Raw genomic sequence first — 18834 nt, forward strand, 5'->3', positions numbered from 1 at the left:
GGGACTGTGTTCTTCAGCTAGGCCATGATAAATCTGCAGCAGTTGCCAGTGTACCCACCAAATATTCTTGGTCCTCCCCTAGGCCTCTCCCATCCCCGCCTCCCTTGAAGTTATCAGGGCCACGTGTCTCACTCTGCCCAATAAATGTGAGAGGTCAAAAGTGTCACTTCCAAACAGAAGCTTTAAAATTCAGCACACAGATTTCTTTCTTCTCCTGTCCAGAGTGACTTACAGTGTTCTGGATTGTAACTGCTCTGTTTAGTGGTTTAGCCCAGGAAGTGATGACTAAGGAGGAAGCTAATTACTATATTCAGGGATAAGAGGAGGCCCTGGAGCCAGGCAGGGGATCATCTGTTCCTTGTCTCAATGGGGAGGAGACGGGCAGCCGAGCACGGTACAGGAGCGATGACAGTGGACATCACACACAAGAAGGAAATAGCTAGGGTAAGCTCAGTACAACTGAAACGACCTACTCAGAGAAGTCATGTTATTTCCTATTCCTGAAGCTCTACAAAACTTTAGTCTTATATTTGTCTGCCTAGGATGGATGAGACATGATTCTGTTAGTGACTGACTGCCCAGTCGAATTCTCTTCAGCTCTGTGACTTATACAAAGTGATGGTAGGGGCGAGAGGGGGGAAGCTTTCTCCCTTCTGTTATTAAAAGTAACTGAAACATCCACAACCCAAAAACCTAGCAATTGTCACTAGTTAATGAAAAAAGGATTACTCTCCTTCCTGGTGGCTAACCACTTTGCTGACATATTAAAACTTCATATGTCGGGGCTGGAGTTGTAACAGTGGTAGATGCTTGCCTCATACATGTGAGGCACTGCATTTGATTCCCAGAACCACATATAAATAAGCAAATAAAATAAAGGTCCATCAACAACTAAAAAAATATTTTTAAAAAACTTCATATATCATTAAAAGTATCATCATCATCATCATTCTTCTTATCATATCAGCATTATATTTTTGCTATTACTTGTACTTAGCTATAAGATGCTTTGAAAAGTGGCTAGCTACCCCCATGAGCAAGAGGCCAGATTTCACCCACAGGTATACTACCCTAACAACTTCTTCCCTTTCTTTTTTCTTTAACGTGCTGATTTAAACATAGAAACTTTATTTTATTTTTTTCAAGTAATAAAAAGTTCAGGAAGCCTAGTTATCCAGAAAATAATGACAATCATCCTAATCCTTTTTGTTTGGACTTAAAGAAGGAAGTCCAGCAAAATCCTCCGATGCTTCAGGAATTCTCTCCAGCTCCGACCTAAGGACAGTTTGTCCAGTAGTTAAGGTCACTCCTGTGGGGCTACCATGGAATCAAGCACAGAACCTGGAGCCGTGGACTGAATGTCTGCCTCCCCCAAGTCCCCTGTGAAGCCCTCACACACACTGCAGTGGTTTGGGAGGTGGGACCTTGGGGAGGTGACTGGGCTTAGAGGAGGCCATGATGGCAGAGTCACAATGGCATCAGTGACCTTCTAACAAGAGACTAGGGCTCCCTCTCTCCCTGTCACCAAGGATTCAGCAAGAAGGTAGCCATCTGCACCAGGAGGAGGACCCTCCCTGGAATCTGACCACCCTGGCACCCTCATCCGTCTTCCCAGCCTCCAGAACTGTGGCAAACAGACCTGCAGTTGGAGCCGGCCAGGCAGAGGTACCTAGTTTGCAGCCTGAGTGGACTCAGACATGGAGAGACCGAGGTCACAGGCTACGAGTGATGACACACGTCTGCAGTAATTAAGAAAGACAGACCCTGGAAACATGAGCCAGGTCTCAGGCCAGACTCCCCCGTCTTGCTGGCTCCCCGAGCGACTGAGTGCCTCCTAATACCATTCCCATTTTACAGACAGGAAACTCGGGGCCCGTCCCTCTGCCCCAAGGGGGCCTCACCTGGAGTTTCCTTTTCTTCCTCGACAGGCTTCCGGTCCAGTCGCTGATCCGTCGCATTCTGGCTTTGAGGGTGTCCTTCTTGGCAGTGTCCTCGGTGAAGGCTTTGGACTTGCGGCAGGGGAGGGTGAAGGAACTGTACTGGGCAGGGTCCCTGTGCTCCACCCTGGAGGGCACGTCAATGTCGGAGGCAAAGGAAACGCGGTTGCTTAGGCAGGTATGGGAGCCGATGTACTCATCGGAAAGGCAGATGCCGGAGGGGGAGCAGGTCCCCAGGTTGGCATCTTTGTACAGTTCCCGGAGGGAGGACAGGGAAGAGCTTTGGTTAAAAGGCTTTTTGGCATCACCTGGTGGGAAGCTGATGGGGAGGGTGGGATCGGGCGTGCTGGGGACCAGGAAGGAGCCCTCCACCTCGCTCAGCTCCCCAGCGTTGCCCCAAGGGGAGTCGTACCAGGACGACTCGGAACTCAGGGAGCTGCCCTTGCTGGAGCGCAGGCGGGAGTCGGTGGGAGAAGGGCGCTGGCTGGCGGGGGAGCCGGCACTGGAGTCCCTTCTGGCCTCGGACACAGGGGAGGTCTCCTGAGCCAGGGTGGGTGAGTATCTCAGCAGCTGCACAGGTCCACTGGGGTCCCCTGCGGGCCCTTTGCTGTGGTTGGCACCACTGTGGAACTCCACCCTTAAACACCCATCCAGCTTTCCCAGGGTCTTGATGAGCACCCTGGGGCTCCGGCGGTCTTCCCCTGGTGGGGTGGAGGCCACGCTCTCGTTCCTCCCATAGCAGTTGAGAAGGTGTCCGTTGCGGTCTCTAGAGGTGATGTGGTTATCTGCCGGCTCATGGCCAACATAGTGGAAGCCATTCTCAGGTGAGAAAGCAGCACTGTTGCCCTGGAAATCATTTCCTGGGGCGCTCGCCCTGTGCTTAGAGTAGGCAGTGCCTTTGGAGAGTTTGCACATGGGTCCCCCAAGTCTTGATGCATAAGGCTGGTGACTCTTAAAGTGAGAAAGGCAGCTCCGGGCCAGGGACCTGGACTTGTAACCTGCTCCACCACCTCCGTGACTCCATCCATGCAACGACTTCTCATCTTTTGCATGAATGCTGCGTATTTTCAGGGAGCAAGGCTTTTGCTTAGCACCAGTAATAGTATTGCTATGATTTTTAGATCCTTGAAGGGTGTATTGACTCTCGGAGTTCCCCATTTTAACCTAAATTAAGAACAGTTGCATCATAAAAGAGCCATAAGCTAGTTACATCTCATTATGACAAAATTTTCTCAAAAATAACATCTGACACATTACACAGGAAACCATCAACTTCTGTCTGTGCCTGGCATGACTCGGAGCAGAGACAAGAGTTGCTTACTGAACTGGCTCTCCTCATTGTGAGAAGCTGCTCATTAGCCACATAAACAATAATGGAAACTCGTGTGCTAGTTATTTTAAATAAATTATGTGTGGCATGACATAAATTCAAAAGTTGAATAGGTACAAAAAATCAGCTGAAGGCAAAGACCTCCTTCATGCTTGATGTTGGCAGGTTTTGAATAATGGTTCTTTTTTTTTTTTTTTTTTTGATATTTCTATATTTTATTTATTTATTTATTTTTTTGATTCTCAGCTTAACCAATTTTTTTTTTATTGGTTGTTCAAAACATTATAAAGCTCTTGACATATCATATTTCATACATTAGATTCAAGTTGGTTATGAACTCCCAATTTTACCCCAAATACAGATTGCAGAATCACATCATCAAAATGGCGATATTACCAAAAGTTCTCTATAGGTTTAATGCAATGCCAATCAAAATCCCAACGGCATTTCTTGTAGAAATGGATAAAGCAATCATGAAATTCATATGGAAAAATAAAAGACCCAGAATAGCAAAAGCAATTCTAAGCAGGAAGTGCGAATCAGGCGGTATAGCGATACCAGACTTAAAACTATATTACAGAGCAATAGTAACAAAAACAGCATGGTACTGGTACCAAAACAGGAGGGTGGACCAATGGTACAGAATAGAGGACACAGAGACTAATCCACAAAGCTACAACTATCTTATATTTGATAAAGGAGCTAAAAGCATGCAATGGAGGGAGGATAGCATCTTCAACAAATGGTGCTGGGAAAACTGGAAATCCATATGCAACAAAATGAAACTGAATCCCCTCCTCTCGCCATGCACAAAAGTTAACTCAAAGTGGATCAAGGAGCTAGATATCAAATCAGAGACTCTGCGTCTGATAGAAGAAAAAGTTGGCTCCGATCTACATATTGTAGGGTCGGGCTCCAAATTCCTTAATAGGACACCCATAGCACAAAAGTTGATAACAAAAATCAACAAATGGGACTTACTTAAACTGAAAAGTTTTCTCTCAGCAAGAGAAACAATAAAAGAGGTAAATCGGGAGCCTACATCATGGGAACAAATTTTTACTCCTCACACTTCAGATAGAGCCCTAATATCCAGAGTATACAAAGAACTCAAAAAATTAAACAATAAGAAAACAAATAACCCAATCAACAAATGGGCCAAAGACCTGAACAGACACTTCTCAGAGGAGGACATACAATGAATAATGGTTCTTGAAGACAAAGATGAAGGGAAAGTTCCTTTACTCTGTCAGACCAGACAAAGGCTTCAGTGATCAGCAAGATACATTTTCATTACACATACATTAATGGAAGAGCTAACAACTCAACACAACATTGGGAAACTGAATCAAGAATCCCCACAGACACCAAAATCTGAGCTTGCTCCAGGTCCCCATATAAAACGGCATAGTATTTGTGCGTAAACTACACACCTCCTCAAAAACATTTTAAATCATCTCTAGATTATTTATAATATCTAATGTCATGTAAATGCTATGTAAATAGTTGTTACACCCTGATAGGAAAACAGTCTGTAGGTGTTTAGTATAGGTGCTTTTTTCTCTTCATTGGGGACTGAACCCAGGGCTGCACATATACTAGGCAAGCATTGCATCACTGAGCTACACTCCAGCCCATTTTTTTATTCTGAGATCAGGCCTCACTAAGTTGCCCAGGCTGGCCTCAAACTTACAATTCTCCTGCATCAGCCTCCCCAGGAGCTGGGATTATAGGCATGTGCCACAGCACCAGGCTAGAAGCAATTTTTTAAAAATATATTCACCCTGCTACTGGCTGAACTCGTGAGTGCAAAAGGCATAGATACGGATGCCAATTGTATAAAAAGGTCACTGCTCAAAAACTACCGTATTTATGGTAACATAACCCCATGTAGCAGGCTCTGCAAAGTTTTCATGGATCACAAAGCTAGGAATACCACACAAGAAAAGGATTAGTCCTCAAAAATAAGGCTGCACACCTAGCCCCCTCGTTATCCCAGCTTCTCAGGAGGCTAGGGCAGAAGGATCTCAAGTTCAAGGCCAGCCTGGGCAACTTAGCAAGAAGCTCTGAAAATTAAAACTAAAAGGGCTGGGGATGTTGCTCAGAGGTAGAGCGCCCCTGGGTTCAATTCCCATTATCAAAAAAAAAAAAAAAAATTAAATGAGACTAAAATAAAACAAGAGTGGGACAGAAAAACATTTTAATAAAACTCACCCAGAGCTTCTCTAAAGACTTCAGGCATCCTCACTTTGAGGAAGGCCTGGGATGTGGCTCAGTGGAGGGCACTTACCTAGCAGGTGAGAGCCCCTGGGTTGCATTCCCAGCCCCACAAACGAAGAGAACAATGAGGGGAAAAGGCCTTCAGCTGGCTCATAAGAATGTGGCCATCAGAAAAAAAGTATTAGGGTCTTTTAACTCCCCATGCAGTCCCAGTGAGCTCAAGGACGCTAACCCTAAGGCAAAATGCAAAGTGAAATTTGCTCCAAACTTCTCGCTTTCCATTCTAACTGCCCATCACTATTTGAGACAAGGTGGAGCTGATGCTTCCAGGTAGGTTTCCCAATAATTCAGGTTTTCAATTTCATATATAAGAATATACAGCCACAAAACAGAAGCCAAGTAGATTGGCAAAACCAAACATTTTAAATTCAAATCACTGGACCAAATAATTGAAGGTGTACCTATTACCCACTCAGTCACACACTCAACACGAGCCCCACGCAGGACAGCTGGGTTACCTGCAGCCTCGTTCTTGCTCTGAGGAGATTAAAGGTCAGCAGGTCTTACATGGTCTTGGGAGCAACGCGACACGTTTAACAAGCATGGGAAGCGAGTCCATGAAGAGATCCTGAAAAACAGAAACGTGAACAAACTTCATCAAGCACAGTGTACCAAGCTCCCGGAAAGGAAAAACAGGTTTAACGTAGATTATCTGAAGAAGCAACTGATGTCTGGAATCGCTGTCAAGATAATAAATGTCTATGGACTGCTTGATTCAGCAAGGTTGTCTGGAAGATGCAAAGAAGCCAGAACTGTCCATCCAATCTCGTGAAGGCCATCAAGCCCACGCCTGGTCTGCAGTCAAAGGCCTGCCTTTGTTTGAGGGGAGGGCAGGTGAGGCTGGAGTGAGTCATGCCTGGCTCATCTGTCAGCACTTCCAGAAAAACAACCCTCAGACTCCTGTGGACAGGACTGCAGGGGCACCCCCCTGACGGGACAGCACTTCATTGTTCTCTACTCCACTAAGCAGTAAAAACAAACCCCAAATGTTAAACCACAGCGACCAGCCCTTGGCCAAGACAGCTCCCCTTACAGAGGTTGACCTCATGGATGACACGCAAAGCTTTTCTCAAGAACACGTTAGTAGGACTAGGAGGACAGAGGGGCTTCTGATGGGGAGAAGGAAGAGCTGTGTTGGTGGCTGCATCTGGCAGCATCCGTGGCCAACACAGATCCTAGATTTTGTCTGTAGACACAAAGCACGGGATGGTGTGGGCTCAAGAGTGACCATTCAGTTCTTTTTCAGATGGAATTGGTCATTGGGGTAAAATGTGCCTAACATGAAATTCACCATCTTACCCATTTGTCAAGAGTACGGTTCAGTAGTGTCCAGTGGGTTCGTGCTGTTGTGCTGCCGTAGCCACCATCCACCTCCAGAAGTCTTTTGTTCTTGCAAAACTGAGCTCTGCACCCACGGAACAGCTGCTTCCTACACTCTACTGGCCCCCAGCCTCTGGATGCCACCATTCTACTTCCATTCTCTATGAATTTGACAACGCCAGGTTCCCCGTGTAATAGAACCACACAAGGTCTGTCAGTCTGTGACTGGCTTATTTCACACACCCATGTCCTCGAGGTTCATTCCTGTAGAGCATGTGTCAGAATGGCCTCTTTGTTAAGGCCTAAAACATTTCACCGTATGTATTCACCACGATTCATCCATCCATCCATTCACCTACACCAACAGACACTTGGACTGCGTCCACCTCCTGGCTATTGTGAATAATGCTGTTACAAACATGGGTGGACAAAGACAGCTTTGAGACCATGCTTTAGATTCTTTTGGACACATACCCAGATGTGAAAGTGCTAGATCATCAGGTCATTCTATGACCGCAGCACCGTACCATTTGACATTCCTACTGACAGTTCAGCAGGGCTCCAATTCCTCCTCATTCTTGCCAATACCTGTTAATTTCTGGGATTTTAGTTTGTTTGGGTTTTTGTTTTTCCTGATAGCAGTGCCCTCGTGGGTGGTGGTGATATCCCACTGCGGTATTCCATTGTCGTTTGCATTTCCCTGACGAGTGACATCGTTCCCTGTGCTCATTGGTATTGTGCATCTACACTGGAGGGTTCAGTGACTTATGGTTAATAAGAGGAGAAGAAACAGCCCTGGAAATAAGTTCTTCTAATAGGGCCAAAGACAAGTCTCCTGCTTGAGTTTATCCCCACAAATATATTTTAGATTGGGGAGAAAAAAGTCAAATAGATTTTCCACTCGAGCACCAGCAGGAAATCCAATAGCTCATCCAAGCCTATTAGATCTGAGGCCAGTACCCAATTAATGCACTGAAGGGGAGCCTGCTCTGTGATTGGCCTGTACCTTATAGTGGGCAGCACTCTACACCACGGAAAGAGGGACCAGCCATGGGGTTGCAGGTCCCAAATCTGACACTGCAACTAGACTGCACGAATCCCACCTTTTAAAGTTCAAAACCTGAACGATTGGTCTTTTCTCCATGAATCTTTTTTTCCCCCAAACTGAGGGAGCTAAAGTGGCCAGAGAAGCTCCTAGCTACTGCCTCCTAGACCTTCACAACTGGCTGATCAGAGGGAGCCTTTGCATCTGTTTACTTTCTTCAACTGCAAGGTCTAGGGATGACCTCAAGGGGCAGGCCTCCCAGCCTCTCTTTGTCCACAAGTTCAGATCTGCCAAGCCAACGCGCGCACACCCCGATGGTCTCCAGCTCCCCACGCCCAGGGACTGTCAGATGCTCCGGGAAACATGAAGGTCAGGACTCAAAACTACACGAGGGCTCTGAGCTGGAAGTCTGCACCCTAGCAGCAAGTTATAACCTCAATACATCTCACCACCTGTTACATTAATTTTTTGTTTCATGTGACTTTTCATTAAGTACTCCATCCTTCACGAAGCCTTGTCCACTTGAGGCCTGAAACAGTAGCCCACAGGAAGCCCTCCACAGACACCTGCTGAATTGCAGGAAAGCGACTTCACAGGCTGTTAGATGACCTGGACACAGACAGAGCAGGAACTCCCAACCGGCCAGGGCTGGAATGGTGCAAAAGCCCACATGGCCGTCCATGGTGACAACAGCAGAGCCTGGAGAAGAGCAATCTAGCAGTGACAGAGTGACTACTAACACGCACTTTTCAGAGGCCTGATGCTGACCAGCTGTTCAACAGATCTGGTCAGTGCTGGCCGTGGGGAAATACAGCTTCAAACTGCAGCAGGAAGAATCTATCCAATATTTATGAGAAATCTGTTGACAGGAAGGATAACCCCTGAGGGAGAATAAGTAATTATTGTCCCCAAGGAGTTTGACCAATTTAACAGATATTTATCTGTCATGCTTCAGCCGTGATCTTTGTCTGGAAGAAAGAAATAGCAATCTGTGGCTCTACCTCCTTTATTAAGGGAATTTAATGGTATTCAAGCTTTAGCACTGTTTTGTTGATATTCAGGGAGCTGAAAATAAAGACAACAAACTTCCTGTGAGGGGCTGAGGATATAGCCCAGTTGGCAGAGTGCTTGTCTCCCAGGCACAAGGCTCTGGGTTCAATCCCCAGCACCACCAAAAAAAAAAAAAAAAAAAAAAAAAAAGAAAAGATTTCCTGTGAACTCTTAAAAAAAAAAAGAAAAACTAAAAAAGGACTTTGTGCCTGAAAATAGCAAAAACACCTGTTAAAGATAGACATGGCTGGCAGGTGATACAAGTGAAGCCACTCCCGGATAAAAAGAAGATGGCACTAAGTGTGTACTTGCCAAAAATGATATGCTTTGCATATGATCTTATACAATTTTTATTTATTGGATAATCAAAATAAATATGGAAATTTTTTAAGTTGGCCGCAATCCCATGAACCTTAAAAAAACAAAAAACTCTATTTTTTAAATTTTCTACATTCCCCTTGGATTCCCACTCACATGAAAGCACTACGTAGCTTTTTAAGTTAAAATCACGAGGGTGAAAGGTTTTTGGTTTTTAAGTTATGATCAATTACCACTCTAGAAATGTCCAGCAGCGTGGACGGATTTAACAAATGTGCCACCACAATCCCAGCAGCCACTGTGCTTCAGACACTGAAAAGCAGAGAGGAAGATTTGCCTTGTCTTCGTTTGCCTTGAGACTGGGCTACACTGACCGTCAAGAGTCCCAACACCTCTACTTCCAGGGAGGGCAGCATTAGCAGCAGGAAAACTAACCCACTGGACTCTGCTTTGCCTCTGGGCTGCCCAGACAGAGAACAAGAGGGACCCTAGGGTGGGCAGATGGTAGTGTGAAGCAGGGGCTGATGGGTGGGGCAAGCCGATCTGAGGCCCATCAGGGCCACGGCCCCAGGCAGATTTATGGCTCAGTGAGATGGGGTAAAGGAACTCAAGTTCACCCTCCAAGGGAAACCAACAGGCTTCCCATAATTCCAGAGAGATTTTTATACTGAAACCAGGACCCCCACCATTGCCAAGGCAAATACTTCCACAGAGATAATAATCAGATAAGAAATGGGCTGGCCATCATCGGCTATCACAGTATCTCCACGGTTCCCTTTATTTGGGCTGGTGGGGGAGAGTCTCAGAATTCTAGGCTGGTTTTTGCCAGAACTCACGTTAAGATCAGCTTCTGCCTCTTGAATAGCCTGTGAGTCTGTGGGATAATGACCCTATCTGGATTTCATTTTCTCCATCTGCAACTTGAGGATTAAAAAAAATATATATCCATCCTACACACCTCATGGATTAAAAAATCAAATATACAAATGTATGTGGAACCACCTAAAAAACTGTGAAATACAACATAGTACTTTTATTAATTTTCAGCTATAAAACTAATTTTGTGTACTACGATATCAGATTTTATTATAATGTCACTGCAGATCTTCCATTAACTATTAATCACTAAATATTATAAATGTATCAATGTGGAATTTTCTAAATCCTACTATCAGCATGTGTCTGATTACAATTAATTCCCACAAAGTAGTGCAGTACGAAAAACTACCTAACTTGTAACAGAGCTGTCAAACATCAAGAAAACAAGGACAAAACCCATTCAGTTGCATTATTAGATACTCATGGTCGTAAATATGGGGCAGATCGGTACAGAAGGCTGAGACAGAAGGATTGCAAGTTTGAGGCCAGCCTCAGCAACTTTGCAAGATCCTGTCTCAAAATCAGGATAAAAGGGGGGGTGGGGGGTGGGATGTAGCTCAGTGGTAGAGCGCTCCTGGGTTCAATCCCTAGTACTGCGCAAAAAAAGAAGAAGGAGGAGGNTGTATAAGAGACAGCCCTAGTACTGCGCAAAAAAAGAAGAAGGAGGAGGAGGAGGAGGAGGAGGAGGAGGAGGAGGAGGAAATATCCTGGTGCCCACTGAATCACTGGTGTTACCTTAAAGCAGACATTCTCGACTAAGGTGACTTTGCCCCGCAGAGGGCATTTGGCTTGTCTGAAGATATTGTGGGTTGTCACCACCGCCATCATCCCACTGGCATCTAGTCGAGAGAGGCCAGGGTCACTGTTCAACATCCTGCAACACACAGGGCTCCTCACAGTAAATTAAGCATCTGGCCCAATGCATCCACAGTGCTGCGGCTGAGAAGGCCCGCCCTGCAGTTCTACTACGCATGTGTCACTAAAAATGCTAAAATAAAAGGACACATAGACCTAAAAGAAAAGACTCTAACAAGGATCCAAACCTACACTGTAAATATTTCCAGAATCTGCTTCTCTCATCCCGAGTCAATGAACTCCACCCTGGATGCATGAACCCAACACCCAAACTCGAAGGAGCTCACTTCTAATTTACGACAATGAGCCAGCTCTGTGTAAAGAGGTCCCCATGGGAATGCTGCTCAGGAAGAAGAATCCTTAACTATCAGACTGGCAGAGAACAAGTTGCTGCTAAAGGGCTGCAAAGCCAAGACCGGTGAGGGGGCTCCCGGGTCCTCTTTCAGTGCAGGACTCCTCCCCGGCACCGTGAGGATGGAGGGACGAGCCAATCGCAGCACTGAGGGTCTGAGGGGCAGGACCGCCCTCACAAGCTGGCTGCTATTCAACAGGAGGAAAGTGATGAATTCCACAGAGACAATGGCCTGGGTTTGTGCACAGTTCATCCCCTCAGTGAGTCAGTTCATCCCAAGGATCTCAGGACGGACGGACGGACGGACGGACGGAAGGAAGGAAGGAAGGAAGGAGGGAGAGAGAAACCTCAACATCTGCAATATTACTTATCAAAGTCTTGATCAAACTATGGGTCATGGTCCAATGTGGGGTCATGAAATTCCGTCAGTAAATTGATGCTGCCAGTATTTTGAAGTTAATGGGACAGGATAGGATAGGATAGAATTTGAACAGTGCAGACGAGAGCGTATAATAAACAGAACAGGAAACCACAGTTCATCCCAATAGGATAAAACTGTCTCACGAAACTAAATCGAGGGCTGCGTTTGCCCGTATGCTGGCGTGTGAAGGAAAAGCGTCGTTTCTAGAGTCATGGTCCAAAACAAAAATTCAAAGAACAATGAATGACTTACGAAACTTCCAGGGGACTATCATCTAATAAGACCTGAGGGCAACCCAGCTCCAAAGAGTCTCAAATAATTCAAAAAAATCATCATCCACAACAAACACGTTGGCCAAAACGGGAAGCACCAGACAAGAAAGGGAGCATTCATCAGGAGAGCGCAGTTCTGCGCAAAGTGGGGCCCTGGCCTCCCACTGTCGCCCTCTGCCACTGAAGGGGAATATCCCCTGGGCATTCCAATTCTTCCTAGGAAGGTTGGGAATGGCCCTGTGGGAAGATAACTGGGACGTGAACAGTGAATGAGAGTCTGCCAGGTGAAGAAGGGAAAGACGGGGTTCCAGACGGGCAGACAGCAAGGATGGGGCTCCCAGCTACAGACAGCAAAGATGGGGCTCCCAGCTGAATCCACAAAGGAGGGAGCCAACACCCAGCGAAGAGCGGAGGAAGCCCTAGCTTGTTCAGGGAAGGGTGACAAGGGTGGCGGGGACAGATTGGAGAGATGAGGAGGAGGTCAGAGGGGCAAGGCTGAGAAGAAGGGGAAGCTGGCGGGGGTCCGCCCATCACTGCTAGGCCTGGAACACCCACCATGCCCAGAAATATGTGGAGTGAACAGGAGAGGGCAGGACCCTCCCCCAAAGTGGGGGGGAGATTAGAAACGCATCCTGGAGGATCAGCAGGAGCACATGGCAACCTCCACAGCACTGAGTTTACCAGGGAGGCAGTGAGACCGTGCGTCCCCCAAACATTACTGGTCTGCTTTTAGAATGTCAAATAAATTGGGCGACCCAGCTACTGCCCAGCCAAACTGAAGATGCTCAGGGTTTAAAAAAAAATAAAATAACAACCATTTCAGGCAAGATAACAGAATCCATATAATCTAAAATGAAAATAATCCTGGTAAGAGATAAAACATTGTCCTTTTTTTTTGCTTAGAGATTATTGATCTCATACGTTTCCGAGCATGGATTTGTTGGGTTTGTTGTTGTTACTGAATGTTTCTACCATTTCCCACTCCGCTCTGTCTTTCTCACCTCTCCTTAATTCTCATCCAAAAATTTGCCCAACCTCTCAGTCACCCAAACATTACTAATTCCCTAAAGACTAACAGAACCAAAGATTCTTATTTTGTAACTTATGAACATGAGATTCAAAACTGTTAGCATAACTTTTAAATAACCTCTCTTGATTAACTTTTATGAGCATGAGCCACTCCACAGAGAGCAAGCTCAGGCACGGGTGAGCTCTGTCCAGACGGAAGGCCTTGCCTGGAACTCGGCTGCAGCCTCGGCTCTCACCAACCCAGGGCCCCAGACAGAAGGCACACGCCTTGGTAAATTGGAAGCAGACAGTGTATTCCTGAGCCTCAATCACATTCTAAGACCAAAATATACCACAGTGATTGTACCAAGTTATTCTTGGCAGACTCTTTCACTGTTCCATTTAAGTTGAAAAAAATGAACAGGCCTCAACCACACATTTTCCCCTCATTTAAATAGGTGTTTTCCCCACCCTCGTGAATGTGTGACTACTCTCCTTCAGCCAGGTGTAGCCCTACTTGAGAGTTCACTTCTATAAGGTTGTGTCTTAAAGGTACAATCTAAGCTGCCCTTGGGCCCGCAAGCAAGAATAAACCAATCGTTGCTGAAACTTTCCTTTACTCAATGATTATGCACAAACTTGTAAGATTTTAGCTAACAATTTATAGGGATTTAAAATATTTTTATATGCAAAGCAGACAGACGCATGAAGAAGGGGAAAGGGTTTAATCATATTCTGAATGCTGCTGTGGGCCAAGCCCCACAGGGCACAAGAGCACAAACAGTCTGTGTAGTCATCCCTGCTCCACAGAAAAGGGAACCTTCACCTCCATGGATAAATCATTTGACCAAGATCATTTTTTTTTTTTAAGAGAGTGAGAGAGGAGAGAGAGAATTTTAATATTTATTTTTTAGTTATCGGCGGATACAACATCTTTGTTTTGTATGTGGTGCTGAGGATCGAACCCAGGCCACACGCATGCCAGGCGAGCGCGCTACCGCTTGAGCCACATCCCCAGCCCCTTGACCAAGATCATTAATAGGGTAAAGGCAGAAAGCAAATCTGGACCTTTCAAATCATTGTTTAATATATGCATGACATCAAAATAATTTTTTAATATTTATTTTCAGTTATAGGTGGACACAATATCTTTATTTTTATGTGGTGATGAGGATCGAACCCAGTGCGTCACGTATGCGAGGCAAGCGCTTTCCTTCTGAGCCACAGTCCCAGCCCCTCAAAATAATTTTAAATTCTGCATTTTTAAAAACCTGACATTAATTCCTTGTTTCCTTAAGAAGTTCAGTTCAACTTTAAGGCTCCCCTTTCACATCAGCGGTTAAGACTGATCCATGTCCCTTTCCCAAATAAAACATTGGGAGAGTTCTCTCTCAGGGTGTCCTTTTCCCAAGCAGTGAGGGCTTCCACAGCTGGGAATGGAGAGGTGGAGAGGAAACAAACACTGGCATTTTAAGGTAACGAAGCAACTTCAAGGTTAAGTCTGGCTATTCTATTCTACTGCTTCAGAGAGAACATTGCAGAGAAGGGAGAACTTTGTTTTCTTCATGCTGTAAGCACCACAGTCCTTATTCTCTCCAACTGAAACAAACTATTCCTCTCAAAGGCTGTGGGAACACGGCCATGGACCCGGCCATAAGGGTCCTTCTGAAGACCATGGGGTAACCACAAAGCATCTTCCTGAAGCTACAATTTCAGTTAATGCCAAGTAATTTAAGTCCTGCTTCCCTAATAAAACCTATACATCAAGTAAAATACAGATTTTTTATTTTTAAGATAAACTATACGAATCCAAGGACATTCAGCATTGAGATTGGGTTGCTGTAGTTATGTCGCAGGTAGGATGTGCTCTTACTGATGAATGCAATAAATACTCCTGAATAACTACTCCATACCAGGTCCTCTTCTAGCTCCAGGGGACACCGCAGTAAGCCAAACTGACCTGTCCCTGCTCACGTGGAGCTTATGTGACAGTGGAGAGACGCGAGGCCCAAGCAGGGAAAACAAAGTACACACTGGAAAGGGAAGGGACAGAAGAATGAGCCGTGATTTCAGTAAAGGGACTGGAGAGGCCTCAGGAACAGTGACAGGGAGGGAGACCATGTGGGAAAGAGCATCCCAGGCCCCACCAGAGGTGGGTGGGCAGGAGGCCAGGGCGGCAGAGTGGGCAAGGGAAAGCAGAGCAGAAGAGGCCGCAGAGGGACAAGGAGCCCAGAACCAGCCTGGAGGATGCCTGGGACTGTGGCTTTTGTGCTGAGATTACGTCGTGACAGAGAGGGTTCACAATGGGGCTTATCTTTAGGAGGATCACTGTGTCCGCTGCATGGACCCAGATGGCCACGGCAAGTGGAGACTACAGACCAGCAGGGCCACTGCAGTCATTCAGGGGAGAGACGAGGCATTTAGGGCTCAGGTGAGGCTGAGAGAGAAGAGTGGATTGACTCTGGATACCCCCACAGGACCCCAGGGACAGCAGTGAGTGGTGGGCAACATCCAGGCCAATTCTACGGTTCTCCATGTAAGCCACTGTGTTATGGTTATGGTTATGCATGATGTCCCCAAAGCACCAAGTGCTAAGGGCTTGTCTACAGCCTGAGGCACTTCTGGGAGGTGGTAGACCCTTCAGAAGCCTGCTGGAAGGAAGTCAGGGGGTGGGGGTCCCTTAAAGGGAAGACCGAGACCCAGTCCCTTCTCTCTCTGCTCCCCAGCTCCCACAAGATGCATTTTGCTCCTCTGTGAGCTCCCTGTCACGGTGCCTTCTCTGCCTCTCCTTAGGCCCCCAAACAAGAGAACCAGCCAACCATGGACTAAAACCTCTGAAACTTTGAGCCAAATAAACCTTTCCTCCTTTAAAGTTTATTTTCTCAGGTATTTTGTCATAGAGAAGGAAAGCTGACTAACAGAAGATAAAGGAACTAACTAGAGGAGTCTGTCTGACATTAAAGTGACATCACTGAGTGGACATTTGGGTTTGAAGTCTGGAATCAGGAGCGAGGTGGGCTAGAGGTCCGAATCTGCTGCATATCCCAGTGGAGATGGCATTTAAACCACAAACTGAATGAGCTTTCCATAAGTAAACAAGGGGAAGACAGGAGATCCCAGAAGGCCCTGGAGCATTCCAGCATTAGGATGTCAAAGAAATGGGGTATGGGGAGGGGAGGGGAAGCAACAGAAGGAGCCCTCAACTGAATTCAAAGGAAACCAAGAGAGTGTGCTGCCCATGAAGCCAACCGAAAAAAACTGCTTCAGGGAGGAAACTGTGAGCAAGTATCAGCCGCTTCTGATTCAAATTACCAGGACTGAGAAGGAAGCACAGGCTTGGCAGATTTGCGAAGTGGGAGTTCCTGGTGAACTTGCGAAGAGCGTGAGGGTGGAGGAAGGCCGACTGCAGAGGACGGAGGAGATCAAGGCAGCCCAAGATGCAAAGAAGCAACTCGTTCAAGGAGTTTTGCTGGGGGGTGGCTGGGAGGAAGGAGGGACCAAGAGCTGTGGCTGCTCTGTCCCACAGGTAGGCCATCTGGCTGCTTGGGCTCATCTATGACCCACCTCTCCACTTGAAATGGCCTGACTTGACCCACTTTCCAGGGAGCGCTTCATTCTCTTCTTCTTTCAACCACAAGTTTCCTGGGTACACTGCTGACTGTCCCCTCACTTGTCTGAAAGAGGACTTCCAGGTGGTGGCCAGGGGTGGCCACGGAGGGCCTGAAAGCCAGTCCACTTCCATTCTGTCCCCTGGAGACTTTCTCCCCGCCGTCTCAGTCCCATGGACCTCAGCTCTGTCTCTCCCGGCCTGCAAACTCCTGCCTCTCGCCCTCCTCCACATCCTGCTACAACAATTCTGCAGCCAGCGGTAGAGATGTGGCACAGCTGGGGACAGAAGCAGAGTGCAGAGCAGGCTCACTCTGCAGGGTTGTCCTAAAGGCACGCGGGAGCCCGTATCAAAGTCCTGGGAACTTCCTGGGTCAACTGCACCTGGCCATCCACACAGCCCACCATGTCCTTCCCTAGACTGTAAGTCATAGCTTAGCCTACCACTTTTTATATAAAGTTTATTTTTCTAAAAGTACCTTACATTATCTTGGCCCTAAAGCCAAGCTTATCTGCTAGGTTTTTTTGCTCCACTTTGTAGTGTCTCTTGTAAGGTACAGAACAAAGCCTAAATAGTTTATTTAAATGGTCTATTGCAAAGTGACCACATACATTAAAAAAAAAAAAAGGCAGAAACCCTCTTAATCTAAGGCTCAAATAGGAACCATCTGGCAGATGAATCAAAGTTGTCTAATCAACTAGGTTAGAGTAACTCCTGTGAACCTAAACTTCTCTGATATTAGCTACTCAGAGGGGGCACAGGGTTGAGCTTCATTAGGCTCCAAAAAAACAAAAGTCCTGCCTTTGATTAGAACATCCAATCTCTCTGGCTTGATAAGAAGATTGGTAAGATGAACGAATGAACGAAAGAAAGGCAGGCGGGTGGGTGGGCAGAATGGAGAGGGAAATGGATATACATATATGCATCTGTGAATATACATGTGCATCATGTGTGTGCACACACACATACACACATACGCACACCCCTATCTCTATCAATTTACTAAGACATATCAGGATGGGATGTGCCAAGGTATTCCCAATTTAAGAGTGGTACAAGAAAAGGACTAACAGGATACAGAATCTGGGTGACTAACCAGCTCTGTCATTTTGGGCACATCATTTCAGTTCTGTGGCTTTGCAGTTTTCCAATTTGAAAACTTATCCAAGATCCATTTTCAGATCTAAGATTCTGTGTCTGTATAATACTATAGACTATAACTGACAACAGACTATATGACATATTCCTAGGATGTGGTTAAATACTAACACTTATTAGCCTGTTTTAAACAGGACTGAATAATTTAAAAAAAAAAAGATATCAACCATTAGAAATTCACATTTACTATCATCATTATTACTTTTCCCCGTCTTCAATATTGTTGCTATTTCTTTCAATTCCATACATGTATCTCCCCTCTTATCATGAAGCCATCGTTACATCGGTCTATACCTAAGACACATTAAGTTTCAAAAGAAAAATGCAATCTATCTCTTACAAAAGTCTAAAAAGACCTCATTCTGAAAGATTTTTTTAAAAAATCCTTTCTATGGAACTAACAGTTGAGCTAACAGATCTCACTAACCTGACTTCCTATCACACAAGTGAACCTTATAAAGCACTCCAAACCTAGAGGCACAAACAGAACTAGTAAAGCACCCCATCAGATATTTAAGGAACGCAAACTCTGGGTTTTCTTTCTAATATATTTGGCGGGAGGAGTTTGCAGAGGCTCCATACTGACTTTGCACAAGGAAATCTGTCTCTACTCAAATGCAAGCTGAGACCACCAAGACAGAATCATCTGTCTTACTTCATGGGTGAGGAACCACATTGGGAGGATAATCTCTTCTCAAGGACCCTAATCCTTATCTTGCACTTCCAGACCTCCTTCCCATGGGCCTGGCCTAAGAGGACCTTAGCAAGCTGCACCCTCTGCACAGAGACAGAGACAGAAGGTGTTATCTGTGAGTATTCACAACACTGTTCACGGCCTGGTGGTGTGGACTTGGGTCTTAAGGTTCTTCAACAGAGGCAGCTTCTGTGTGCAAGCTCTGGTAAAAATCAAAGTCAGTGACAAGTGTTAATCTCACTGGAGACGGAGCTGGGCCTCCACTCTGCTCCTCCTCCGAATATTCACTGGCTCTGTCAGAGCAGCAC

At 46.0% G+C, this 18834-nt stretch overlaps 1 protein-coding gene across 7 annotated transcripts in view; it reads right to left on the minus strand.

Moving 5' to 3' along the window:
• The window catches only part of Tiam2 (TIAM Rac1 associated GEF 2), a 233630-nt gene that overhangs the window by 97270 nt on the left and 117526 nt on the right, over nt 1-18834 (minus strand). For all 7 annotated transcript variants that reach the window (XM_048805929.1, XM_048805930.1, XM_048805925.1 and 4 more), the window contains 2 exons: nt 6006-6115; nt 1902-3101 (listed from right to left, as the gene is read on the minus strand). In XM_048805929.1, the coding sequence (XP_048661886.1) occupies nt 1902-3095 (1194 nt within the window). In that variant the 5' untranslated portion in view covers nt 3096-3101; nt 6006-6115. The remainder of the gene's footprint in view (nt 1-1901; nt 3102-6005; nt 6116-18834) is intronic.

Source organism: Marmota marmota, unplaced genomic scaffold (genome assembly GCF_001458135.2).
Source record: "Marmota marmota marmota unplaced genomic scaffold, marMar, whole genome shotgun sequence".
In the NCBI taxonomy this organism is placed as follows: domain Eukaryota; kingdom Metazoa; phylum Chordata; class Mammalia; order Rodentia; family Sciuridae; genus Marmota; species Marmota marmota.